A 21,890-nucleotide genomic window follows, 5' to 3' on the forward strand; every position below is an offset into this window, starting at 1 on the left:
GGTGGCGGCGTCCTCCCCTCCCTCCATGGCCACGACGAGCGGCGGATCCCGGCGGAGCTGGCGGCACCGTCTCTCCACGAGAGCAGCGGCGACGGCACGGCTCCGGCCTTCCCTCGGTGGCGGCGACGGCGGACGTGGTGGCTTTTTTTATTTATTCTGAAATTTTTTGCCGAGTGCCACTTAAATACATGGCGAACCGTTTGCCATGTGCCTGAAAAAAGGCAAACGGCAAAAGAGCTCTTTGCCGATGTTTGTATGCCGTGAGCCCTTTGCCGTGTGTTACACACGGTAAAGAGTTTGCCGTGTGTTTACTGGGTTTTGCCGTGTGCAACAGGCACATGGCAAACCCTCCGTCTCCGGTAGTGTCCTCTTATCTCTTGAATTAATACAGTGATGCGCAGCTCTTGCATATGAAAGAAAAAAGAATCCCTCCACATATAAATTAAACCATTGCCTATTTGACCATGCATGGGAAACACAATGAATATTTGTTGAAAATTGCTAAAAAAATGCTATGGAAGTGTGCTATATGTCTAAGTTTTTGCTAAAAAAGACTTCTACATGTTGTAGCTTTTTTTATTTAATGCTGCAAGTTGCATCTTGCTGAATTTAAAGAATAATGAAAAATGTTATTATTGTCTTTAACTACTAGAGATAGTAATAAACTATGTGTGCTCACAAAAAGTTTTCATGAATTGGACAGTCGGATGATAATTAAATTTCGATCGAGTTATAACTTTATTATTTATTGAGTGTCGTCTCAAGTTTTGTTAAAATAGGACCGATACAACTTGGTCCTACAGAGTTAAAGTGAGTTACTGAAGCAACCAAGACTGCCCTTTCTAGCATCCACTTTCCAAAAGCTTAGGCAAGCTGCAAGAGGAAACTACGAAACCGCTCCGAAATTTCCTAAGTGAGTTTTTTTGCAGCTGCTCATCAAGTACTAGAATTTAACAGCACATAAATAATATAGTTATTCGAGAACCCTGTAAAATCCCGCGTTCCATATGGACCTAATTGATTGCCTAACAATGTGCAAGTCATGAAATTAAAAATATGAGAGGATGAGCATGAAAATGCTGGTACAGAGATATAAAGGAGAGGTAGAGGGGACTGGAACACCAGGGCAGCTAACACCACACTGACCACTCCATCTCCTTCTCCCACCTTTCTCCTTCAACACAAATCCTCTCCCTCCTCTCCTGCTGGCTAAAGAGAGAGGGCGAACATGCATATCCAAGAAGTGCAACCATCCACGGACATCATGGTGATTGCCCCTCTTGCCTTGAAGCTTGCTCCTTTTTCTTGTCCAGGCTGTTCTTCATTTCTTTCGCTGCAGATCCATCTTATATGAACATAACACAACCCTTGTGTGTGTGTGTGTGTGTGTGTGTGTGTGTGTGTGTGTGTGTGTGTGTGTGTGTGTGTGTGTGTGTGTGTGTGTGTGTGTGTGTGTGTGTGTGTGTGTGTGTGTGTGTGCTTGGAATTCTTGGTTTAGCAGTGGGGGTTCTCCGGGCAGTCTACCTTGACTTCAACGACGGGTCCTAAGCTGAAGGAGCCGGCGGTGTCGTCTCCGGGCTCAGGCTCGGTCGGAGCTGCTGCTGCTGCTGCTGCTGCAGAGAAGAACGGGAGGGGCAAGATTGAGATCAAGCGCATCGAGAACACGACCAACCGTCAGGTCACCTTCTGCAAGCGCCGCAATGGACTCCTCAAGAAGGCGTACGAGCTCTCCGTGCTCTGCGACGCCGAGGTCGCCCTCATTGTCTTCTCCAGCCGCGGCCGCCTCTACGAGTACTCCAACAACAGGTCGGTCGTGTTCTTCTCGATTCCGTGCACTTTTTGTAGTATCGCAAATGCACACATGCCTGGTCATCCCAAGGAAATTTAAGGGGGCTCTATGTTAGATTAGACACATGGTGTTTTCCTGAATTCCTGTCCGAATTGGAGCAAGTAAGTTAGCTCCCAGCTTTCTTGCTGCAAAGAGGAAAGCTGCATCTTTTTTGCTGCATGTTTCTGTTTATTAACTGTCTTGTTTATTTCTGTGCTAATGGAGGGAGGGCAGTAGCAAGGGTGAAAGGAATTGCAACGGTTTCTTCAATTTGTTGGGTTGGGTGTGTGTGTGTGTGTTCCATCATCCGTGGTGATGTTTGCGGCTCCCTTTCCGGTTTCTTTTGTGTTCCTGTGAGGTGAGCTAGATGTCTAGATAGATTCAGCGCAGGGTATGCTTTGTGAAGCATGTACATCCCTTTTCTTGCTCCGTTTACCTTCTTTCCCTTCTATTCGAGAGAGAGAGGCTTAGATCTTTCATACCTCATGATATATGTGGCAAGCATATTCACACAAAAATAAGTAATTTCCTCCAATCTCCTCCCTGCTTCCTTTTTGTTGCTTTGGTCATGCTAGAGAAGATCTAGCAATTCTTTCTCTAGCTATGGTTATTGGGTGTGCCCCGTGCAGTGAAGTAACTCGGTAACTGTATGAGAGAGAGAGAGAGAGGTAAAAAGATGCAACACATCTTGGGGTGTGTTTAGATCCCCAAAAATCCCCACAAAATCCAAACTTTCCATCACATCAAAATCACATCGAAATATTAAATATAGCAAATGATTCATGCATGGAGTACTAAATGTAGGTAAATAAAAAAACTAATTGCATAGTTTTGATGTACATTGCGAGACAAATCTTTTGAGCCTAGTTAGGTCACGGCAGGATAATATTTACCACAAACAAACGAAAAGTGCTACAATGTGCTACAGTATCCGATGTGATTTTTTCTCCCACCTCTTTTTAAGGATCTAAACACACCCTTGATGCCAATGTGATTATGTTAGGGTTAGGGTTTCTTTCCATGTGCCCCCATCATCATCATCTCTCTCTCTCTCTCATACGGAGCGTGATGTACTATAGCAGTAGATGTTACTGTTGTCCCTGCGTGTGGTGGTTCTTGTCTCCTCATCAGAGCCATGCATGTGTGCTGTGCTGCATATGTTAAGCGATGCGCCGATGCCCATCACGAGTTCACGACTCACGAGTGCTCTGGGGGTCTGGCACCCTCTGACACCAGCTAGCACTGTAGTTCTTATGACCTACCAAGATAAAAGCAGCAATGCAGAAGAAAATGGCAACATAAAATGAAAAGAATTAAAGCTATCAACCTCATACATTAACTTGGAAGAAACAATGCTTACCTCTGATTGTTTTCCTTAGGCGTTTGTGCTTATTTGTAAATTTCCTTATGTTGCACATACTCAATCCAGCATGAACGTATAGGTTCACAACAGTATTGATAGATTGGATTTGCTCTATATGATTGTATGCATTTTTCTTAATTGCAAAGAACAATAGTTATATGTCTTCACAGAATTCTTTTTTTCCTTTGAAATTTTGAATAGATGATGGTAGCATGCTGATATATTGGATTGAAATGTTTAACGCTTATAGTAGTAATATGCCATTTAAGACAAAAAAGCCTTATTGTTCAGAGGACCAATAGATCTGGGGAAAATTTGTTCTTTTTCTAAGAAACCAAATTACTTTTTAAATGGCGTAGGGAATGAAGATAAGAAGTCAATCCATATATTCTTGTAAAATTCAAAGGAAAATAAATGAATCATAACTTAGAGGCATTACATGCATGCATCAGTTAAAACGTTTGTGCAATTTGTATATACAAATTAGGACCATTTATTTGAAAATATGTCATTGTTTACAATTAAAAGGGCGTACCCAGTGCCATAGGCTTCCCGCACTGTGCGGGGTATTTGAAAATATGTCACTGTTTGCAATTACTTAATATAAATGTGTGTACCTCCATTGTGTCAATCTTTATTATAGAAGGTTCGAGCATAATTACCTATATTAAACATTAGAATGGTGCAAACTATGAAACTAAAACTCAAAAAAGGTTGCTTACAGTTCGTTCCGACAACTGATTTCTTTTTTTTAACTGAGATAGCTGATTAATTTCACCATGAGCATGCATGTTCCAGTGACCATATTGGAGGCAACCGGAGTGGCCAAAATAGCAAATTTCTCTACCTTGCATTTTGTGTATTTGTGTGATATGAATGCTGTCCGTACGGCACCAATGGCATGGCCAGTTCCTTGCTAGTGTTGCATCGGGTGACTACAGGGGAAGAAAGCTGGCAAGCTGGTCAGAAATGGTTATGGCCCTCTAGGGTAGGGCTGGCCAGCTAGATAAAAGCTGAGACCCTGGCTTCTCTATCCCCTCCCCCTTTGTGACCAATGGGTAATAGATTGCCACTGCTCGCCGGCAAATCATGCTGTGGGCAACGCCCTCTGGCTCTCGATAAGCATGCTCGAGGATACCAAGGTTTTGTTCTTCAGATTAAAAAAAAGAACACATTGAGATTTGTAAATCTCTGATGTATGTGTGAGAGAGATTCTATTATTTTCCTCACTCTCTTGGTCTTGAGAATGTTATTTCCCATATCGTTCTGAAGCGTTTGTTTTAAATGTTTGGTCTTTGGGAGGGAAGGGAAATGATATACTAGTCACTGGTAAATTTTTGTTTGGGAATTGCCATTACAGGTTGTTAGTTCTTGTTTGATCATCTCTCAAATTTATTTAGCAAGATTGTACTGACCAGTGCTCAAGAGGGAATGTTGCAAATATGTGTCGAACCATGCATACGTTTTCTTCTTGCTTGCTTTCTTACTTCTAAGTCATTTGTCGAACCAGACTGTAATAGCAATATATAGTTGTTTTGTGAGTTCTCTTTTATTTTAGCAAAGTAGCATACAGTTCTGTTATGATACCATAAGTTCAGCACTCAGCACAAATGAATGTATAAGTTGCAAAAGGTAATTTGTAGTCAAATTGCACTTACATGGTCAATTTAAAACTTTTCAACCAACCATTAATTTGTTTTAATGAGATTTAGGAATAAATTCCTTGAGAAAGTACTACTAGTAGGCTGGGGTCAAAATCGATCTTCACCAAGCAAATGAAAGATCAATAGATGCATAGCATGCCTGCGGTAAGAATGTAAGATGGCTATTTTTTTAAATAAAAGCAGGAGCACTGCTTTATCATTTTAGGAGGTAGAAATGCAGTTTTTTACAGATAATTCGATATTACATAAATTATTTTCTTTCTCTGAAATAACATCTGATACGAGGGTAATTCGCTCACCCACCAGTGGGGTTCGGCTCATCATGAATTAGCCTAAGCAGCGTAAGATGGCTATTAATAATTATATTAGTGGAGTAGGGTCATGAAAATGCGGATCTAGCTACTAAGTAGAACATTCAATATCAATAGCATAAAATACACAAGGTTCAAGAGCACTCAGCACAAATGAATGTATAAGTTGCAAAAGGTAATTTGTAGTCAAATTGCACTTACATGGTCAATTTAAAACTTTTCAACCAACCATTAATTTGTTTTAATGAGATTTAGGAATAAATTCCTTGAGAAAGTACTACTAGCAGGCTGGGGTCAAAATCGATCTTCACCAAGCAAATGAACACTACTAGAAAAAGTGTCATAGGCACCGGTTGAGAATGCCCTTTGGTACCGGTTTTTTGAACCGGTACCCCAAAAGTGGTACCAATGGCTCGAGCCTTTGGTACCGGGTAAAATAACCGGTACCTAAGGCCTCCAAAATGAGACAAAATATTCTTTCGCTGGGATTTGAACCCACGACCTCTAGTCTCGCACGCTACCCCTTTACCATCTCAGCTACATAGTTGTTCTGATTGAGAAGGAGATATATTCCTTTTAAAGTAACCCATGTATGAGCCATAGGTACCGGTTTGTGTTACCAACCGATACCAAAGGCTCCTAAGGTACCGGTTGGTAACACCAACTGGTACCTAAGGCTCGTCTATAGATATCGGTTGGTGGTACCACCCGGTACTAATATAAAAATTACCACCCGGTACCTATGGAGAGCCTTAGGTACCGGTTGATAATATCAACCGGTGACTAAGGCCAATTCAAAAATTCCATCCACCCCAAAAGTACCGGTATGGAGATGAACCGGTACCTATACTACCATAGGTACCGGTTCATTTCGATACTGGTACTTTTGGGGTGGACCTAAGGCTTGTTTTCTAGTAGTGGAATGATCAATAGATGCATAGCATGCCTGCGGTAAGAATGTAAGATGGCTATTTTTTAAATAAAAGCAGGAGCACTGCTTTATCATTTTAGGAGGTAGAAATGCAGTTTTTTTTACAGATAATTCGATATTACATAAATTATTTTTCTTTCTCTGAAATAACATCTGATACGAGGGTAATTCGCTCACCCACCAGTGGGGTTCGGCTCATCATGAATTAGCCTAAGCAGCGTAAGATGGCTATTAATAATTATATTAGTGGAGTAGGGTCATGAAAATGCGGATCTAGCTACTAAGTAGAACATTCAATATCAATAGCATAAAATACAAAAGGTTCAAGTCAGACATGAAACAAAGAAGTTCTCGGTAAAGAGCAAAATCACTGTAGCAGACTTCCTCGAAGACTTGTGGATCTGTCAGCTGTGGTGTTGTGGCAACACACCTCTTGAACCGATATGACAATCGATGTTCCTAACAGTTCCAGTTGGTTATTAATGTCTCTTCTACATCTTTGGCTGGACCTGTGGGGTTCCACTTCCACGTTTGTTCTGCAGGTTCATATATACAGAAACAAGTATTTGCAGTAGTGAGCCGTGTGCACTGGTATATGCAGTGCCTATTAGGTTCATTTATGCTGCTGAAAACTAGTGTTTTGGGATAACTTGGTTCATTTATTTTATCCTGGCCGAACTAACTTTCAGAAATCTGGAATTTTAAGTGACATTATTTTTGGTGGCCTATGCTATATTACTCTTTCTGGCTCCAAATGTAGATTGTTTTATACGTGTGCATTAGAATTAATTACATGTAATGACCTTGGTGCCCTTATTTTATACTGTTTCGGAATTTGGAAACTGTCTGTGAGCGTAGTGGCATAGAGGTTTTAGGATTATTTACAGTTGGGGGAAAAATGAAGGCTACTTAAATTTGGAAGGATGACTGGAGTAGTAGTGGCAAATAGCCATGTAGGAAAATCACACATTTTATTAGTTACCTGTATATTTTCTGGACATTTTAGTTAAAATTTCTATTATAATTTGTGTAATCACTTTTTCCTGGAAAGAGTTCGGCAATCTAAACATTGTTGTTGCTTTTTTTTATCTATCACCACATACAATATTTGTTCATTGGAAAACCATCTCCATCATGTATGTGCATGTAATTAAGCACAGTATACTGCATGTGTGCACTAACTCCGGTAGCATACTGTTTGTGTAACTGCGGCAGCGTGAAGGCAACCATTGAGAGGTACAAGAAGGCAACCAGTGACAACTCCAGCGCAGCTAGTACGGTTGCAGAGGTCACTATCCAGGTAACATCATATCGATCAGTCAACACACAATACTAGTGCTTCTATCCTGAGACCTGGGATGGCGACCACAGGCAATGCCTGCAGGGTTGCAGTCTACTTTCTGAACCTAGTGCAGGCAACATTCCTTGTAACTGTGGCCTCTTCAGCCAAAATGATTTCTCCGAGCAAAATCTTCAGACTGGTCGACATAATTAACTCCTGTAGACTGTAATTCCGGTCATTACACGATAGAAATTTCAGTGATCTGTATATATACACTAATCCTCATGAGAACAAACTTGGACCAGCAGACCATGTGCCGATGTGCATATGGTTGTCCACTGGACAACTCTGATTATTCTACGCTTGAAATGGTAGAGGATGATAGCATGGATATTTTGGACAGTAAAGGGGGATATCAGCGCAGATTAGTAATATGTTTTTGTCGGCTGAATACTTGATGTTTCACTGATTTAAATCCGTTGAATTAAGATTTAGTAACACATGCATGATTTTGTAGCTAAACTTTAGGTTGCCTATCTAAAGGTTGCATGATTTTGTAGCTGAATAATATAGCTTGAAACTGCCATATAATATGGGAGCAGTAGTTAAAAAAAGAGGAACTGAATATTAACTATTTTTTTTGGCTTTTGGCTTTAGGTGTTTATTGCATCAACCTTACCCTTTTTTCTAAAACAATAGCTTTAATGAAATAACAGGGTCAGGCTAGAATACTTTTGGGTTGTATAAAGGACTAAACATGCTTCAGGGAAATATTTAATTTCTTGTTCCTGAAAACAGATTTCCACTAAATAACTTAATTGGATTGGAGTCGGATATTTTGCAATTGGTATAAATGATTGCATCCCTCAGCATTGGATGATACTTAACTTAGTAGGTTACCGAAGCTCCCTTGCTTGACATTTGCTTGAACATCAGAATGAAATATTATTAAATGAACCTAAATTCCAAACTTGCAGCACTACAAGCAGGAATCTGCTAGGCTGAGGCAGCAGATCACCAACTTGCAGAACTCCAACAGGTTCGGTATTTAGACAGAATTATCGAGTACAACATGGTCAATTATCCTAAGGAAAAGGTTTTCCTTTGCTGACCATATAAACTCATCTATTCATGTTCTCCTCAGGACCCTGGTAGGTGATTCTATTTCAACCATGAGCCACAAGGACCTTAAGCAGCTAGAGGCTAGGTTGGACAAAGGCCTGGTAAAGATTAGAGCTAGAAAGGTACACTGTGATAATAATCATATACGTTGCATTGCGAGGAAAATAAATATTTATTTTGTTTGCCCGATTCATGGCCATCTCATTACTCTGCAGAATGAGGTGCTATCTTCTGAACTCGAGTATATGCAGAGGAGGGTACGAGAAAATACAACAAAAATCTGAACTTTATTGATTTTCTTGACATTGAGCATATTACAAGAATTTGAACTTTTTCAGGAAATGGAGTTGCAGAATGATAACTTGTACTTAAGGAGCAGGGTAAGTAATAACCTGTTAGTTATTAAGAAGAATGTGATTACTCCAAGAAGCAAAATTTTTAACTGTAATTACTGAAATGCTATTTTATCCTACCTTTCCAGAAAAAAAATTCTAACAAGTTAATTGCCACACAAATGCAGGTTGACGAGAATGAGAGGGCACAGCAGACAGCGAACATGATGGGGGAGTCGTCGACGAGTGAGTACCAGCAAGGTTTCATTCCTTATGACCCAATAAGAAGCTTCCTGCAGTTCAACATCACGCAGCAGCAGCCTCAATTTTACTCCCAGCAGGAGGACCGGAAAGACTTCAACCTAGGTAAGGTTTCATCTCTACTCTATTTATCTATATGAACGTGTTTAAATGGACACCCCTCAATTGTTGTATAATACCATGTAAATTCCTCTAAATCACATGTCAATTGATCATAAGGGGAAAAAATAGGAAGAAAAAAAGAGAGAGAGGAATTATTATAAAGAGGGTGGCCCTTAGGACCAGAAACAAAAAAAGAAGGTTACAGTGACTTTATAATTGTAGTGCGCCTAGATACCCTTGCATTTAGTTATGCATGCAAAATTTCCTCAACAGTACATCTCACTGTAGTTCTGCATCTCGTTTTTCTTTCTTTTATTGTGTTCAGGTGGAAGATAAATGGACCAATGGAGATCCAGTTATCTGTGATGTGCCTGCAAGTGAGGAGCTGGAACTTTATTTATATTTAAAAAAAAGATGACAACTACTGCTTCATGTGCATGCAAGCACAATTATATTAAGGCTTTAGCAGCACCTACCTATGTGATGCAATTAATCTTTATTTGCAACTGGGACACTGCATTATTGTTCATGTTTCTATATGGAATATTTGTGATGCTGTCTTATTATTAACTTTCACCAAAGTCATGCACAAACAAGTAGGATTCTTGCCGGTGGCGGAGGGCAGATCTCAACTACTCGGTGTCTGCCTACAAACTGGAGGAAAAGATCACGGCGACGCATGAAGTAGTCAGTCAGATCTCAAAATCATCCATCCACATCCATCCATAGCGCATGATCATCATGGACGACACTTTGCCTGGTCCCAATTCCCACACAGCATCCAGCCCAACAACGTTGATGGGCTAAAGAATCGGCCCGGCGCGAGCACGCACGCGTGCAGGCCCTGTAAAAAAAAACGACGCGCGCGCGCGAGCGTAGGGGACGCGAAACGCGGCCGGCCGCGGCCAGCCGGCCACGGTCGCCGGCCGAGACGAGGCACGGACGGCCTCGTTTCTCTCTCGTCCAGCGAGCCCCGGCCTCTCCCTCCCACCACCCATCCGCGCTTGAAAGCCAGGCCGCCCACCACGCGGGGGCGCCATGCCCATCATATGCAACAAATTAAACCAACGAGCGAGCGAGAGCAATAATCAGGCAGCCAGGCCAGCATCCATCGCCGCCGTCCATGGCTCGACTCGGCACCGCCTCGCTCGTGGCCCTGGTGGCTTTGTGCGTGCTCTGCTGCGCGGCGTCCTCGGCGGCGGACCTCGGGGCGCTGCGGTCGTCGCCGTCGTGCGACCGGGCGCTGGGGCAGTGCGCGGTGGGGAGCGACGAGGAGGACGAGTTCGCGGCGGGGCTGGGCGGCGGCGAGGCGTCCCTGCGGCGGGCCATGGCGCAGCGGCAGCCGACCAACCGGTACATCAGCTACGCGGCGCTGCGCGCGGACCAGGTGCCCTGCAACCAGCGCGGCCGCTCCTACTACAGCAACTGCGCGTCGCAGCAGCCCGCCAACCCCTACCGCCGGGGTTGCTCCGCCATCACCCGCTGCGCGCGCAACACCAACTGATCTCATCGTCAGGAGGATCAATCATGCACGTCTGAGACTGAGAGAGGTCGAGGTCCTGATCGATGATGACGACGATGACTGCATTATTGAGTAATTGTACGGTGCGAATGATGATCGAGTAATCAAGTAGCTCGATTATTAGGTCCCGTCCTAGCTTGCAGTCTGTGCTCCAAGTAGTTATTGGGATCAGTGCTTGTATGATCGATCGACAATGTACTCATGGAATAAGGAGGATTCAAGAAAGGCCACGCTCAGCAAGAGTAGCGTCTGATCGATCGCAGATGTATGCTTGGTTGGATCTCTACTCTGTTCATACTTCCCCAATTTTTTTAAAAAAATTAGTTGCATTGCTTCTTTTATGTCCATTTGATCGCAAACTGGGCCTAGAACCACATAATTGAATTGGGCCGAATTCATTTCTAGTGCTTTTGGATCTTGGAATCTCATTTGGAGGCCCATTCCCAGGAAATTGCGCAACAACTAATGAACCAAGTCCACATCCCTCCTCACTTGATGATAAAATATTTGAAGTGATACATATAGTGTCAATTGACAATTGCTCGCACGTATCGACCAAAAAAAACATTTTTTTCATAGTTGAGAGAGTGCAGTTGAACGAACCAGCAATGCCACCTGCGTTTATTCAACCACAAGAAAAATATACACACGAAGATGCACGTATTCAAATACCCTCTCAAGGAACAAAATATTTTTTTCCTCTCAAGGAAAAAAGTGCATCTGCGTGACTAAGGACGACTTAACGACCTAGTAGTAGCAAAGTGTAAAGATTTTTTTTTTTGGAGATTAATTGTGCAAGATCAGCAGATCACGCAAAGAAGCGGGGCTGGCAGCTGACGGCCCTCTCCATCGTCTTGGAGGCGCGGAGCTCGTCGTGGCACGTCGTCGCCGACGACGCCCGCCGGTTGAAGCTCCTCCGCGCGATGTCCCTCATGGAGCCGGCGAGGGAGAGCTTCGGGTTCAGCCTGGTGGTCGCGTTGAAGTCCCTGCACACCGCCGTGTGCGACCGCAGCGCCGCCTCCACGCCGGCGCCGGGCTCCCGCCGCAGCCGCTCGCCCACGGCCTCCGCGCAGAGGCCGCACACCCAGCTCCCGCAGTGCGCCGCGCGGACGCGGCGGATGTAGGCGGCCGTGCAGTCCTCCGGCACGCCGCAGCACGCGCACGCGCACCGCACCGTCTCCGCCACCTCCAACGACGAGCTTCCGCTGCCACCGCCGGGAATGAGCTTGTTGGCCTTGGCGTTGTTGGAGCACTCCGAGAATGAGCGCCGCAGCTCTTGATCCTTTTGCTGAAAAATCTGAGCAATGATGCATCAGTTATATATGCACTCATGTGCTCTTTTATTTTTAAAAAAATAAAATAAAAACATTCATGTGACTTCTGCAACATGTTCAGACAAGCTTTGCTCACGTTATTCACTTTGAGAATGAATTTAATTAGCTAAGGATATGCTCTATGTAGAATCATAGAACCTAATTACATATCATTAATTGATTATTGCAAAAATTAAATGAGCTCTTTACCTTGGCTCCAAGTAGGCAAGTACTCCCGGTTTGCAACATCGTGGTATCCTGAATCTTCGTCATCTATCGTGTTTCACTGAACTAAGCTGAACTGCTTCTTGGTTGGTTGCCAGTGATTTGGATTAACGATCTGTATCCTATTTATAGGCACAAATCTTCTTTGTACCAGCAGTAACATGAGTTGATATATGCGTGCTAATAACGAAAAAGTAGTAGGCAACTTGTATGTACTTTAATTTCCCTACTGAAACAAAAAAAAAAGTGAGGTGATCGATCAGGCTAGCTGCTATTGGACATGCACAGCAACTTGTTGATATGAAAGAGAAGCATGTATCTTTCGGACAGTTAGAGAGAGATCTATGTAGTATCACATATAGCTACAGGTAGGTTCTTGTGACGGTTATAAGAAGTTGTATGTCCTGTTCCTTAAGGAACTTTTGGAGCAAATCATTGCTGTCTGTCACCTCTGAACTGGCACTGTCACAAGTTGAACCCTGAAGAGCTCGTAGGTGCTTAGAGAAAGCTAGATTTCTAACTTTAACCGTCATATAAAAGAAGAGCGATAGTGTGACTAATTTTCAAGTGGTTCAGTTAAAGCAACTTATTTTGATTACCATAAATAGGTAGGATACTGCCTAAACTAGGTTACTAAAAACAAAGAAATTGAAGAACAGAATGCATCTCATTATTCTTATGCAAAAAATTTGCTGGATACGGATCAACTAACAATGCAAAAAGTCGACTCCTTTTTCAATCCTCAAACCGAATGGATATGCCAATGCCAATGGTTGGTAAATGACCCAGAGCTTCAATGGCAATGTCATATTTGGAGCTCGCCATTTTTTTCTCAAGAAGCCGTTGAGAAGCTGTCCCAAAGAGGCCTAAGAGGCACGAGTCTACTTGTCAACTAACTAACTAACCTAAGATCATCTAAATTGAAAGAATGGATGAGGGTCTGAGCCATTAAGATATTAACCTGCAAAAGGAGGTGTTGGAACTCTGGTACAGAAATGATGGTACAGTTGCTTAATAACTTACTGGAGGTAATAAATAGTTCCTTTCATTATGACATCATGACACGAATCATTCATCTGAATTCAATCGCCTTCATAAGGACCACCACCGAGTGAGGATGTCCATAGATAAAAAAGAGGGTGTGTTGAGAAAGATACATGAACCTAACCAGAAAGGAAGCCACATATGCAGCAGCTTGCAATCAGTGTGCAGAACTACAACAAAGTGGCAAATATAATGGAAATTTTCGGTGTCCTCATACATACTGATTATATGCTACAAGTAGTAAAGCCATAAACTACTTTTGTTTGAGACAGTTATTTTTTGAAGCTACCTTCACTATATAACCATTAAAACTGTGGAGTTGAATTACATTTGAAATGAAGCAATCAAAAGAAAAATCCACAATAAAGTTCAAAGGCACGAGAAAAATCCTCGAGATGAACTTAACTTGCTGTGAGCATTAGATTTCAAAAGGAAAAAAAATGAAGGCCCTTTGTTATTTTTAGAGGTCCTTGGACAAGAGAGAATAATAAAACTGTCAAAAAAAAAGAATTATAATGTGGTTAACTCGACTTATTTGGAAGGAATAGGAAGAAATGTAAGAACCATATTGGAGCAGAGACTACATGCATGGTAATATGTGCACGGTCTTCCAAATAATATTTTGATGATTCATTTATTGTACATTAATTTATTGTATATTATATCATTTATGGTTATAAACTTATAATCATGATAAACTACTCCCTCCGTCCTAAAATGTAGGGCATTCTAGGACTCAAAATTTGTCCTCAAATATAAGACATTCTAGGTTGAAAGTGGACCCAACCATCTTAATTGTGCATCGTTTTCGGGTCTTTCTCAATAGAAAGATGTGTATACAACCATGCAGAGAAGGTGCATGTGGGGGAGGTGCATGGGGGAAATGACATGCTACCTTAATTAGTACATAGTTAATGACCCAAATAGAGTTTCAATGCATAATAATTAGGGGTAGGAGAGTCTTTTCTACACAACCATAATCTGTTCTAAAAACTCTAAAATGCCCTACATTTCAGGACGGAGGGAGTAAATTTGATTATGAATACAATCATATAAAGTTTATATTAAAAAATAAAAAAATAATAATCAAATTATTGGTCAAATATTGCAAAGTTTGAATCTTGATATGCGCGTGTCTTATAAAAGTAGATGGAGGGAATATAGATACTCCCACCGTCCCAAAATAAGTGTAGTTTTAGCATTCAAAATTTATCTCACATGAATGTAGTTTTAGCTTGTAATGAGATCCATCTAATTAAAGCAATACCAAGTACCAAGAAAGTATTTTATAAGAATAAATATAGAGCCAATCAAATATTTAATAGATATTATTTTTCTAGTTCCAATGCATATGCATGAGAATATAGAAAATCAAATAAATAACACGATTTTCAATCACAATTGCTAGAATTAATTAGAGGTAGCAAAGTATTTCTTAGGATGAGTAATGTGTCTAAAATTTTATAAAACGACACTTACTTTGGGACGGAGGGAGTATATCCTAACTGATATGGGCAATTTACGTTGCGCAGGTATTAGTTATGTGATCGATTGGAACGCAAGGAACCCGTGCAAGTGCAGGCAAAAGCGAGCTGATAAGGGACCATCCTAACTAGAGCTACGACGTATAAAAAGGTGATGTAATTAAAAGTGGTTTAAAAGTGCACGTATAGGTCACTTTTCATTTAAACCACAAAGCGGGCAGGCATTGCTAGTGATCGCTGATCGTTTGTCCGTGTGATCAACTATACGATGCAAAAAGGGATGGAATTTCTAAAGATGATAGAATCTGGCGAGGGTATTTTGATATTTTGCTATATCCGCTGCCAGAAATTAGCCTTCATTGGCTGGGTTTGGAGGGCTATGGACTAAACTTTAGAAGTTGACTAATTTTTAACCCAAGGCCATATCTGTTTGGATTAGCTAGAGTAAATTTTTAGCTGACTAAAAATTAGCCCTTCTACCCAATCAGACCCTAATTCCACCCTACCAGAACACGCAGGTTACTGCTTCCATGGCCGAGAAATAGTAGTGCATCCAGGATTTGAAGCTAGGTTGGTTATTTTTTAATAACATAATAGACTCTAAAAACTAGCCACTTGTCTTACAATACACAATTTTTATATGATCCTACATTACAACCATGGCTACCATGCATTCTGCAAGCTATCAATTGGAGTAAGCAATTATTGAAACTAGTGAATTGAGTACTATACTATCGGGCCAAGAATTGCTGGCCTCCCGTGAGTTCTGGCCCCACATGGGCCCGTGCACTGTTCATGTGGACCCGCGCACTGTTCACGCGGTTCCCACGTGGGACCCGTACACTGTTCATGCAGGTCCCACGTACTATTTAGGTGGGACCCACATGGGCCCACGTACTATTTAGGTGGGGCCCACATAATTTTTAAATTTAATTAAATGCTTCCTCCCCTTCCTACATTACCTTCTTCATTTTTATGTTTTTCTCATTTCTTATACTAATAATTGATATACAAAAAGTCATATGCAACACCATTTTAATTTTTTCCCACACCTCACAACGGTAAACTAAAAATATATTTATAAGAGTTATTAAAATTATGAACCAGTTTAATCTAACATAAATAAATCTATTTCCTTCTAATAATTAGTTTTCATAATTCATAACACGAATCACACGGTACTATTTACAATGACCCACATACTATTCACACCTACACTCACACAAATACTACTAATCATAAACTTTAATACATATTTAAAAAATTACCAAAAACCTTAAACCATTCCAATGTAACGTACAAATCCCAACAAATATTCACATCCAAATAATTGAATTTTAATTTTCATACAACTTTTTTCACTATATAATGCTTTTTTTAAATTATTTTAAATAATATTTTTGCACAGGCGCGCATCGCCCGCCAACCTGTCTAGTTACATTCCCACTGATGAACGTGAAATGTGCCATGACCACGCAGTTAGCCTTGCAAATGGGTTGGAAATTAAATTATACCCACACCAATCCATTCTCATTAGTAAAATTAATATTACCCACACCACCTCAAACCACCATCACCACACACTAATCCAGCCCAAATATTTCAGCTCATAATATAATAAACTATTAGTCAAACTATGGTTACAACCTAATAAGAATTTGTTTCCTAAAAAAAATTTATAGTGTAGATTTTGCCGCACCATTTTGCACAGAATAGCTGCCACTCATACTGAGTCATTTCCAACAAATTTCAGTCAATTTCGATAAAATTTTATAGTGTGAACTCGAGATTTCATTTATAGGGTCCGACTCTTGACGTAGGGCCCACGTGTGATTCTAGCCACACTGCTTTGTACAGAGTAGCTGCTAGTCATACTGAGTCATCTTCAACAAATTTCAGTCAATTTCGATAAAATTTTGTAGTGTGAATGTGATGTTTTATTTTTAGGGTCCGGCTCTTGATGTGGGGCCCACGTGTGATTCTAGCCACACTGCTTTGTATAGAGTAGCCGCTAGTCATAATGAGTCATTTTCAATAAATTTCAGTCAAATTTTAATAAAATTGTATAGTGTGAACGCGAGATTTTATTTGTAGGGTCCGTCTGTTACGGTATCGACATTTATATATAGTCATAGTATCCATTTCAGCCCAACCCAATCCATCTCAATTCGCATTTACATATAGAACCCGCTCCACAACGCTCCATTAGTTAATACAACCCACTTGAACCCACCCAAACACAATTCATATGAAAACTCAACCTAATAAATCTATTTCAACCCAATCCATTTGCAGAGCTACACGCAGTCATGGTGCGTGTCCTTGGGCCAGATCTTCGGGTGGGCCACAGCCCACCCAACCCAACGCACCTCTAATTCTGTCTCCTAGTGCAGCAGGCGAATAAATCCTTTTCCATTCCGTAGCATCCATCATGCTAGCTGATGGAACCTGTTTTCTTCCAAAGCGTATGGATTCTCATCTATGCTAGGCTGCCACTGATCATATGCAAGTGGGAAGGGAACATATGCAACTCCATCATCAAGCAACTGATCATATATTCATATCAGAATTCAGAATCGATCGAACAAGCTAATACAAGTCTCTTTCCGTGGTCCAGCAACGCCGAGCCAATGGAGGAGCATCATCCATCACAGTCCACTGGTTGCCCACTGGGCGGTTGGGCCCACAATAACCTCTCATATCTTTTTCTTTTTGAAAGGAGAATAATCTCTCATATCGACATGGAATGGAGACAACAGGAGCCAAGTGTCCCTTTCAAGGTTCAAGCGGCCTGCCTGACACCACACGTACAGACACCACGGTAGACAAGGAAGGAGAGACAAGCAAGCAAAGCAAGCGACGACCCAGAGGGAAGTGTGATGTGATTAACAATGCATTAATAGAATGAGTTTGACGAGATAGCAGCCAATCATTAGGCGACAATTCGGCGGTAGACGGGGCGACTGATGTTGATGGCTCCTGGAGCTTTATTTCAAGCGGCGGCGACGACGTCTCCTCCGGCTGGAGCACCGGCGGCGGCAGTTTCGGCTTCCTCGATCCGCGCGGCGATGGCCTTGACCCCGCCGTCGAGGTAGCCGAGCAGCCCGTCGAGGCTCCACCCCGGCACGGGATCGCACTCGAACGCCCACACCAGCCTGCACCGCCCCGCCGCCGCGGCCGCCTCGTCCTCGTCGTCGGCGACGACGGCCATGCTGCCGACGTAGCGGCCGAACCCCATGCTGCTGCCGACGACGGCGTACGCAAGCCGGCGTGCGCCGCCGTCTATCTCCAGCAGCTCCTCGCGCGCCCAGTTGGCGACCTCCCGCCCCGCGCCCCCTGCCCCGGCGGCGGCGGGCGCCAGGGAGGCCACGTAGCGGACGCACCCGGGGCGGCCGTCCTCCCCCGCCGCGAGCTCGCACACGTCGATGCCCGGGAGGTACCGGTGCAGCGCGCAGAAGCTGGCGATGTGCGGCCACGCCGCCGAGGCCGGGGTCGACGGCAGAGCCGCCTCCACCGTGCCCCGCCACTGCTCCTGCTCCTGCTGCAGCTGCTCCGCCGCTGCCGCCTCCTCCGTCTCCATCGCTCCTCTCTTGGATGCGCTCAGGATGTGCTGCTGCCTGCTGCTGCTTGCGACGCCACCGGCCGGTGGCTAGCTAGCCGGGCCGACTCTTGATATCGTGCGTGGTGCGTGGTGCGTGGTTGGTGTTGGTGGGCTGCGCCTGCGCGTCGTCTTCCGGTGGTGGAGACGAGAGGGTCGTGTCGTCGCACGTGTGCGACTTGGGTTTGCAGCATTGGACGGTTTGTCCTGACTCTGCAGGCTGCAGTTGGTTGGTGACGCACTGGAGGGGAGGTCTGTGCACGCTGTCATTTAGTAATCCCCTCGTGTTTGGACGCATCACTCAAAGTCCTAGGAAAGGAGCGCAGACTATACATGATTTTTCTTTTTTGGCCTCGATCCACGGCTTTCTTTTGCTCGTCTGGCTAAACATGACTTCTTGCAGGACATTGGAGTAGCAACTTCCAAGGATCGGAAGAATTAAGAAAGGGACTTGCAGATCTCGCTTAGAGCAAGTATAGTGGGAGGCGGCGGCGTAGAATCCTACGTGGAGAGAGAAAGTGGGAACGAGAGGCTCGCGAGACCGCGACTGACAGCAGGCGACTACGCATTTGAGCAGCTTCTATGGGCAGCCGTTTGTTGCTGCGCAATAAAAAACAGTGGGGCCCGCCACCACCCCGCCCACCTTGCAGCCGGCAGCCGGCAGGCTTATTAGCCCTGCTCTTAAGCTTGACTGAACATGGTGAACATGGGCAGATCTTGCTAAGAGAAGCTACGGAAGAGGCGTTCTAGTGTTTCTTCTTTCAGAGACTTGCTTGTGCAGAGGCCTGTAACGCCATCCATCGTTCCTATCCTCAAAAGTTACTTCATCATACAGATTAAAGTCGTAGGTGTTATTTTTATTTTTTGTCCTTGGCAAAAGAAACGACTGTGAAGGAAAGGCTAGCTTCGGCAGAATCCCATTCCAAATACCATGCAAAAGTCGTGGTTGTTCTGCCATCCCATCCTGAACGATTGCTGTGGCATGTCATTTGTCATGCTACCCAAAGGTCAAAGGAGCCACCTGTGGCTGATGCTGGCAGTTTGTTTATTGGTGAAATGAGATGAAACTCGGGAAGGTCAGATCTGTTTAAAGAAATGAAAATTATAAAGAATTTTCTGTAGAAGCAGTGACTCATTTTCAACTCTAAAATTAAGTGCTCCAAGGCCACCCTTGCTTCTTTTTGACAAATTTGGCCCATGTCTGGTAGTACCAGCCGACTCGGCTGCTATGGAATTAGGCCCATATTGACCCATTGCGCTCCTTATTTCGGGCCTGCATAACTTCTTCTTCTTCTTTTCAATTTTGCTTATTATTAGGAACGAACTTAGAAAAGAAAAGGCAGTTTTTATCGTAGGAGATGTTGCAAAAAAAACTTTATCTACGCAGGAATAAAATACAAGTCACTCGGTTAAACTTATAAATATATTTACAGCATGCCTACCTGAAGCAAAGGTGAAGGACGAGGTAAATCAACGCCAACGATCAGGCACATTACATTCAGTGATTTACACCAAAGGCACACTATAGCAGTGGACCAACTCGATCCAGCGTTTCACTCTACCAAAACGCCAACGGGAAAAAGGCGTCCTCCATCCAACTAAGCTCCTCGCTGCTCGCCCTCTCATCACCTTTTCCTCTCTTTTCTCCAAAGCGCTCGCCACCTTTGCTGCTTTCCTTCCATTGGCGCGCCCAGATCACTCAAATCATTAGGCCCCGCCGGCCGGCCGCGTCTCTCCCGGCCTCCCCCTCCTCCCCCTCCCCCAGCTCCGATCCCGTCCCTTTCCAACCACCAGAAGCCGCAGAAGGCGGAGCTCCGCGGCCATGGATGACCGAGCTCGCCCGGCAGCAGCTTTCTTTCCTTTTCCTGCCACGGATGAATCCCCATCGATCCACCCTCTACAGAGCCCGGACATGAGCCCATGACAGCCAAGTGTCACGCAGGTTCAGGCCCTTTTTCCTGGACATTATTGGACGCTTGCATTACATTGGTGCTGCTAGCTTTTCGCCTAATGTTCCGCTGTCACTCACCAGCATCTTCGATCTTCTCCTTGCTTGCTCTTTAGTTTCCCGCATGCATCAATGGTAGCTTGACACGCGCTTAGTCGATGGTGCTCCTTGTCATCTCTTGTACAAATATCTGATAAATTCCTGGAAATGAGGAGTCTTTATTTTATTTTCTGATAAATAAAATTACTTGTTCAAACGAACTAGTATGTGTATGATTCTTTCTTTAGACGAATAATAATTACTTTCTAAATGTGAAATAACAAGTGAATCACGTTGTACATAGGTAACGACATTATGTTGAGATAATAGTGGCTTGATGACGCTTTTTTTATTTTTTAACCGTACCGTGAACCTATTTGTGCACATGACCTGCTTTAAACTCCCAGAAGCAGAGTAGTCACACTGTTAAAGCCAGCAAGATACAGGGATGGATTTAGCCTAGCCCTGAAAAAGGCAGAAAAGATATCAGGGGGCTCAGTCCTTTCCCTGTTCAATCCTCCTCCACGTATTTGCTGCCTCCTTTTGCCATTTAAATAATCTCCTTTTCAGTGCAGGGACTGGTCTGCATATATACCACATTATAACATTAGAAGACAAAGTTTGTGGACCAATTCACTTGCGTACGTACGTATAATGGACCAAATGCCTCTTTCTATTGGTAGTGCATAATGACAATGACGCAAAGAAAAAAAATGCATTCTACACTGAAGCAGCATGTAACATATATAGTTGGATGAGAGACGACAACGATTATTCTGGCCCTGTTTAGTTTCCAAAAAATGTTGCACAGTATCCGTCACATCGAATCTTCGAACACATGCATGAAGTATTAAATGCAGTTGAAAAAATAACTAATTACACAGTCTAACTAATTAGCACGAGCTAAATTTTTTAAGTCTAATTAGTCCATAACTGGATATTATTTGTCAAGTAACAACGAAATGTGCTACAGTACCAAAACCCAAACATTTTCACCAACTAAACACACCCTAAATCACTGTAAAATGAATTGGAAGGCTGTTGTTACTCTCATTTTACTTTTGTTGCTCCTACTACTGTTTTCTTTTGGAGAATGTGCGTGCATCTGCAGATCTGGAAAACTAAAACTGTCATCGTAAATGTTAGTATGGACCCTTGCAGTTTTTGTACAACATAAACAGCTACTATCCAAGTACTAATAATTCGAGGTACCTATGTATATTCACGTATCTGCAAGTGCGCACTATCTTGTTGCCAAGAAAGAAGAAGCTGTTAAAGAAGCTAAAAGGTCATATGATCTATGTGTCTATGAATTAAAGATGGCAGCCTTTCTCTTCCACTTTCACTAGTGGAGACCCGAGAGCTAGGGAGCACAATGTGTGGGATGGATCCTTGTGTGAGCACTTGGCTGCTGGGGAGAGAACAAGTGACAATCTCCCGTTACCTGAGGAGTTTGATCTTGTGTGGCCTTACTGATTCTCTTTGTAGCTTTAGTTCCCACTATATGTCATGCAAACCCGA

The 21,890-nt window shown here is 43.1% G+C and overlaps 4 protein-coding genes across 7 annotated transcripts; 2 read left to right on the forward strand and 2 right to left on the reverse strand.

The window, feature by feature from the left end:
* The first annotated feature begins 1,130 nt into the window (after nucleotides 1-1,130).
* On the forward strand, nucleotides 1,131-9,685 carry LOC120667089 (MADS-box transcription factor 58-like). Of its 2 annotated transcripts, XM_039947112.1 has the most exons (9): nucleotides 1,131-1,267; nucleotides 1,502-1,806; nucleotides 7,313-7,397; nucleotides 8,357-8,418; nucleotides 8,524-8,623; nucleotides 8,717-8,758; nucleotides 8,840-8,881; nucleotides 9,022-9,199; nucleotides 9,522-9,685. In XM_039947112.1, the coding sequence occupies exons 1-9, from the start codon at nucleotides 1,229-1,231 to the stop codon at nucleotides 9,530-9,532; spliced, it is 864 nt and encodes a 287-aa protein (XP_039803046.1). In that variant the 5' UTR covers nucleotides 1,131-1,228; the 3' UTR covers nucleotides 9,533-9,685. The 2 variants fall into 2 exon arrangements, with proteins under 2 accessions (XP_039803046.1, XP_039803045.1); XM_039947111.1 differs by having other exon boundaries at nucleotides 8,524-8,758.
* Nucleotides 9,686-10,121: 436 nt separating this feature from the next.
* On the forward strand, nucleotides 10,122-10,963 carry LOC120667090 (protein RALF-like 19). Its single transcript, XM_039947113.1, has one exon. It carries the CDS (start codon nucleotides 10,320-10,322, stop codon nucleotides 10,698-10,700), a length of 381 nt encoding a protein of 126 aa, XP_039803047.1. The 5' UTR covers nucleotides 10,122-10,319; the 3' UTR covers nucleotides 10,701-10,963.
* Nucleotides 10,964-11,353: 390 nt separating this feature from the next.
* LOC120667487 lies at nucleotides 11,354-12,304 on the reverse strand. Its single transcript, XM_039947553.1, has 2 exons — nucleotides 12,242-12,304; nucleotides 11,354-12,006 (listed from the first exon to the last, which is right to left on the reverse strand). The coding sequence occupies exons 1-2, from the start codon at nucleotides 12,302-12,304 to the stop codon at nucleotides 11,527-11,529; spliced, it is 543 nt and encodes a 180-aa protein (XP_039803487.1). The 3' UTR covers nucleotides 11,354-11,526.
* Nucleotides 12,305-17,322: 5,018 nt separating this feature from the next.
* LOC120667091 (lachrymatory-factor synthase-like) lies at nucleotides 17,323-18,788 on the reverse strand. 3 transcript variants are annotated; one of them, XM_039947114.1, is made up of 2 exons: nucleotides 17,823-18,788; nucleotides 17,323-17,789 (listed from the first exon to the last, which is right to left on the reverse strand). In XM_039947114.1, exons 1-2 carry the CDS (start codon nucleotides 18,362-18,364, stop codon nucleotides 17,777-17,779), a joined length of 555 nt encoding a protein of 184 aa, XP_039803048.1. In that variant the 5' UTR covers nucleotides 18,365-18,788; the 3' UTR covers nucleotides 17,323-17,776. The 3 variants fall into 3 exon arrangements, with proteins under 3 accessions (XP_039803048.1, XP_039803049.1, XP_039803050.1); XM_039947115.1 differs by having other exon boundaries at nucleotides 17,323-17,781; nucleotides 17,815-18,788; XM_039947116.1 differs by having other exon boundaries at nucleotides 17,323-17,792; nucleotides 17,832-18,787.
* Between the last annotated feature and the right edge of the window lie 3,102 nt (nucleotides 18,789-21,890).

Source organism: Panicum virgatum, chromosome 3N (genome assembly GCF_016808335.1).
Source record: "Panicum virgatum strain AP13 chromosome 3N, P.virgatum_v5, whole genome shotgun sequence".
NCBI classification, from domain to species: Eukaryota; Viridiplantae; Streptophyta; class Magnoliopsida; order Poales; family Poaceae; genus Panicum; species Panicum virgatum.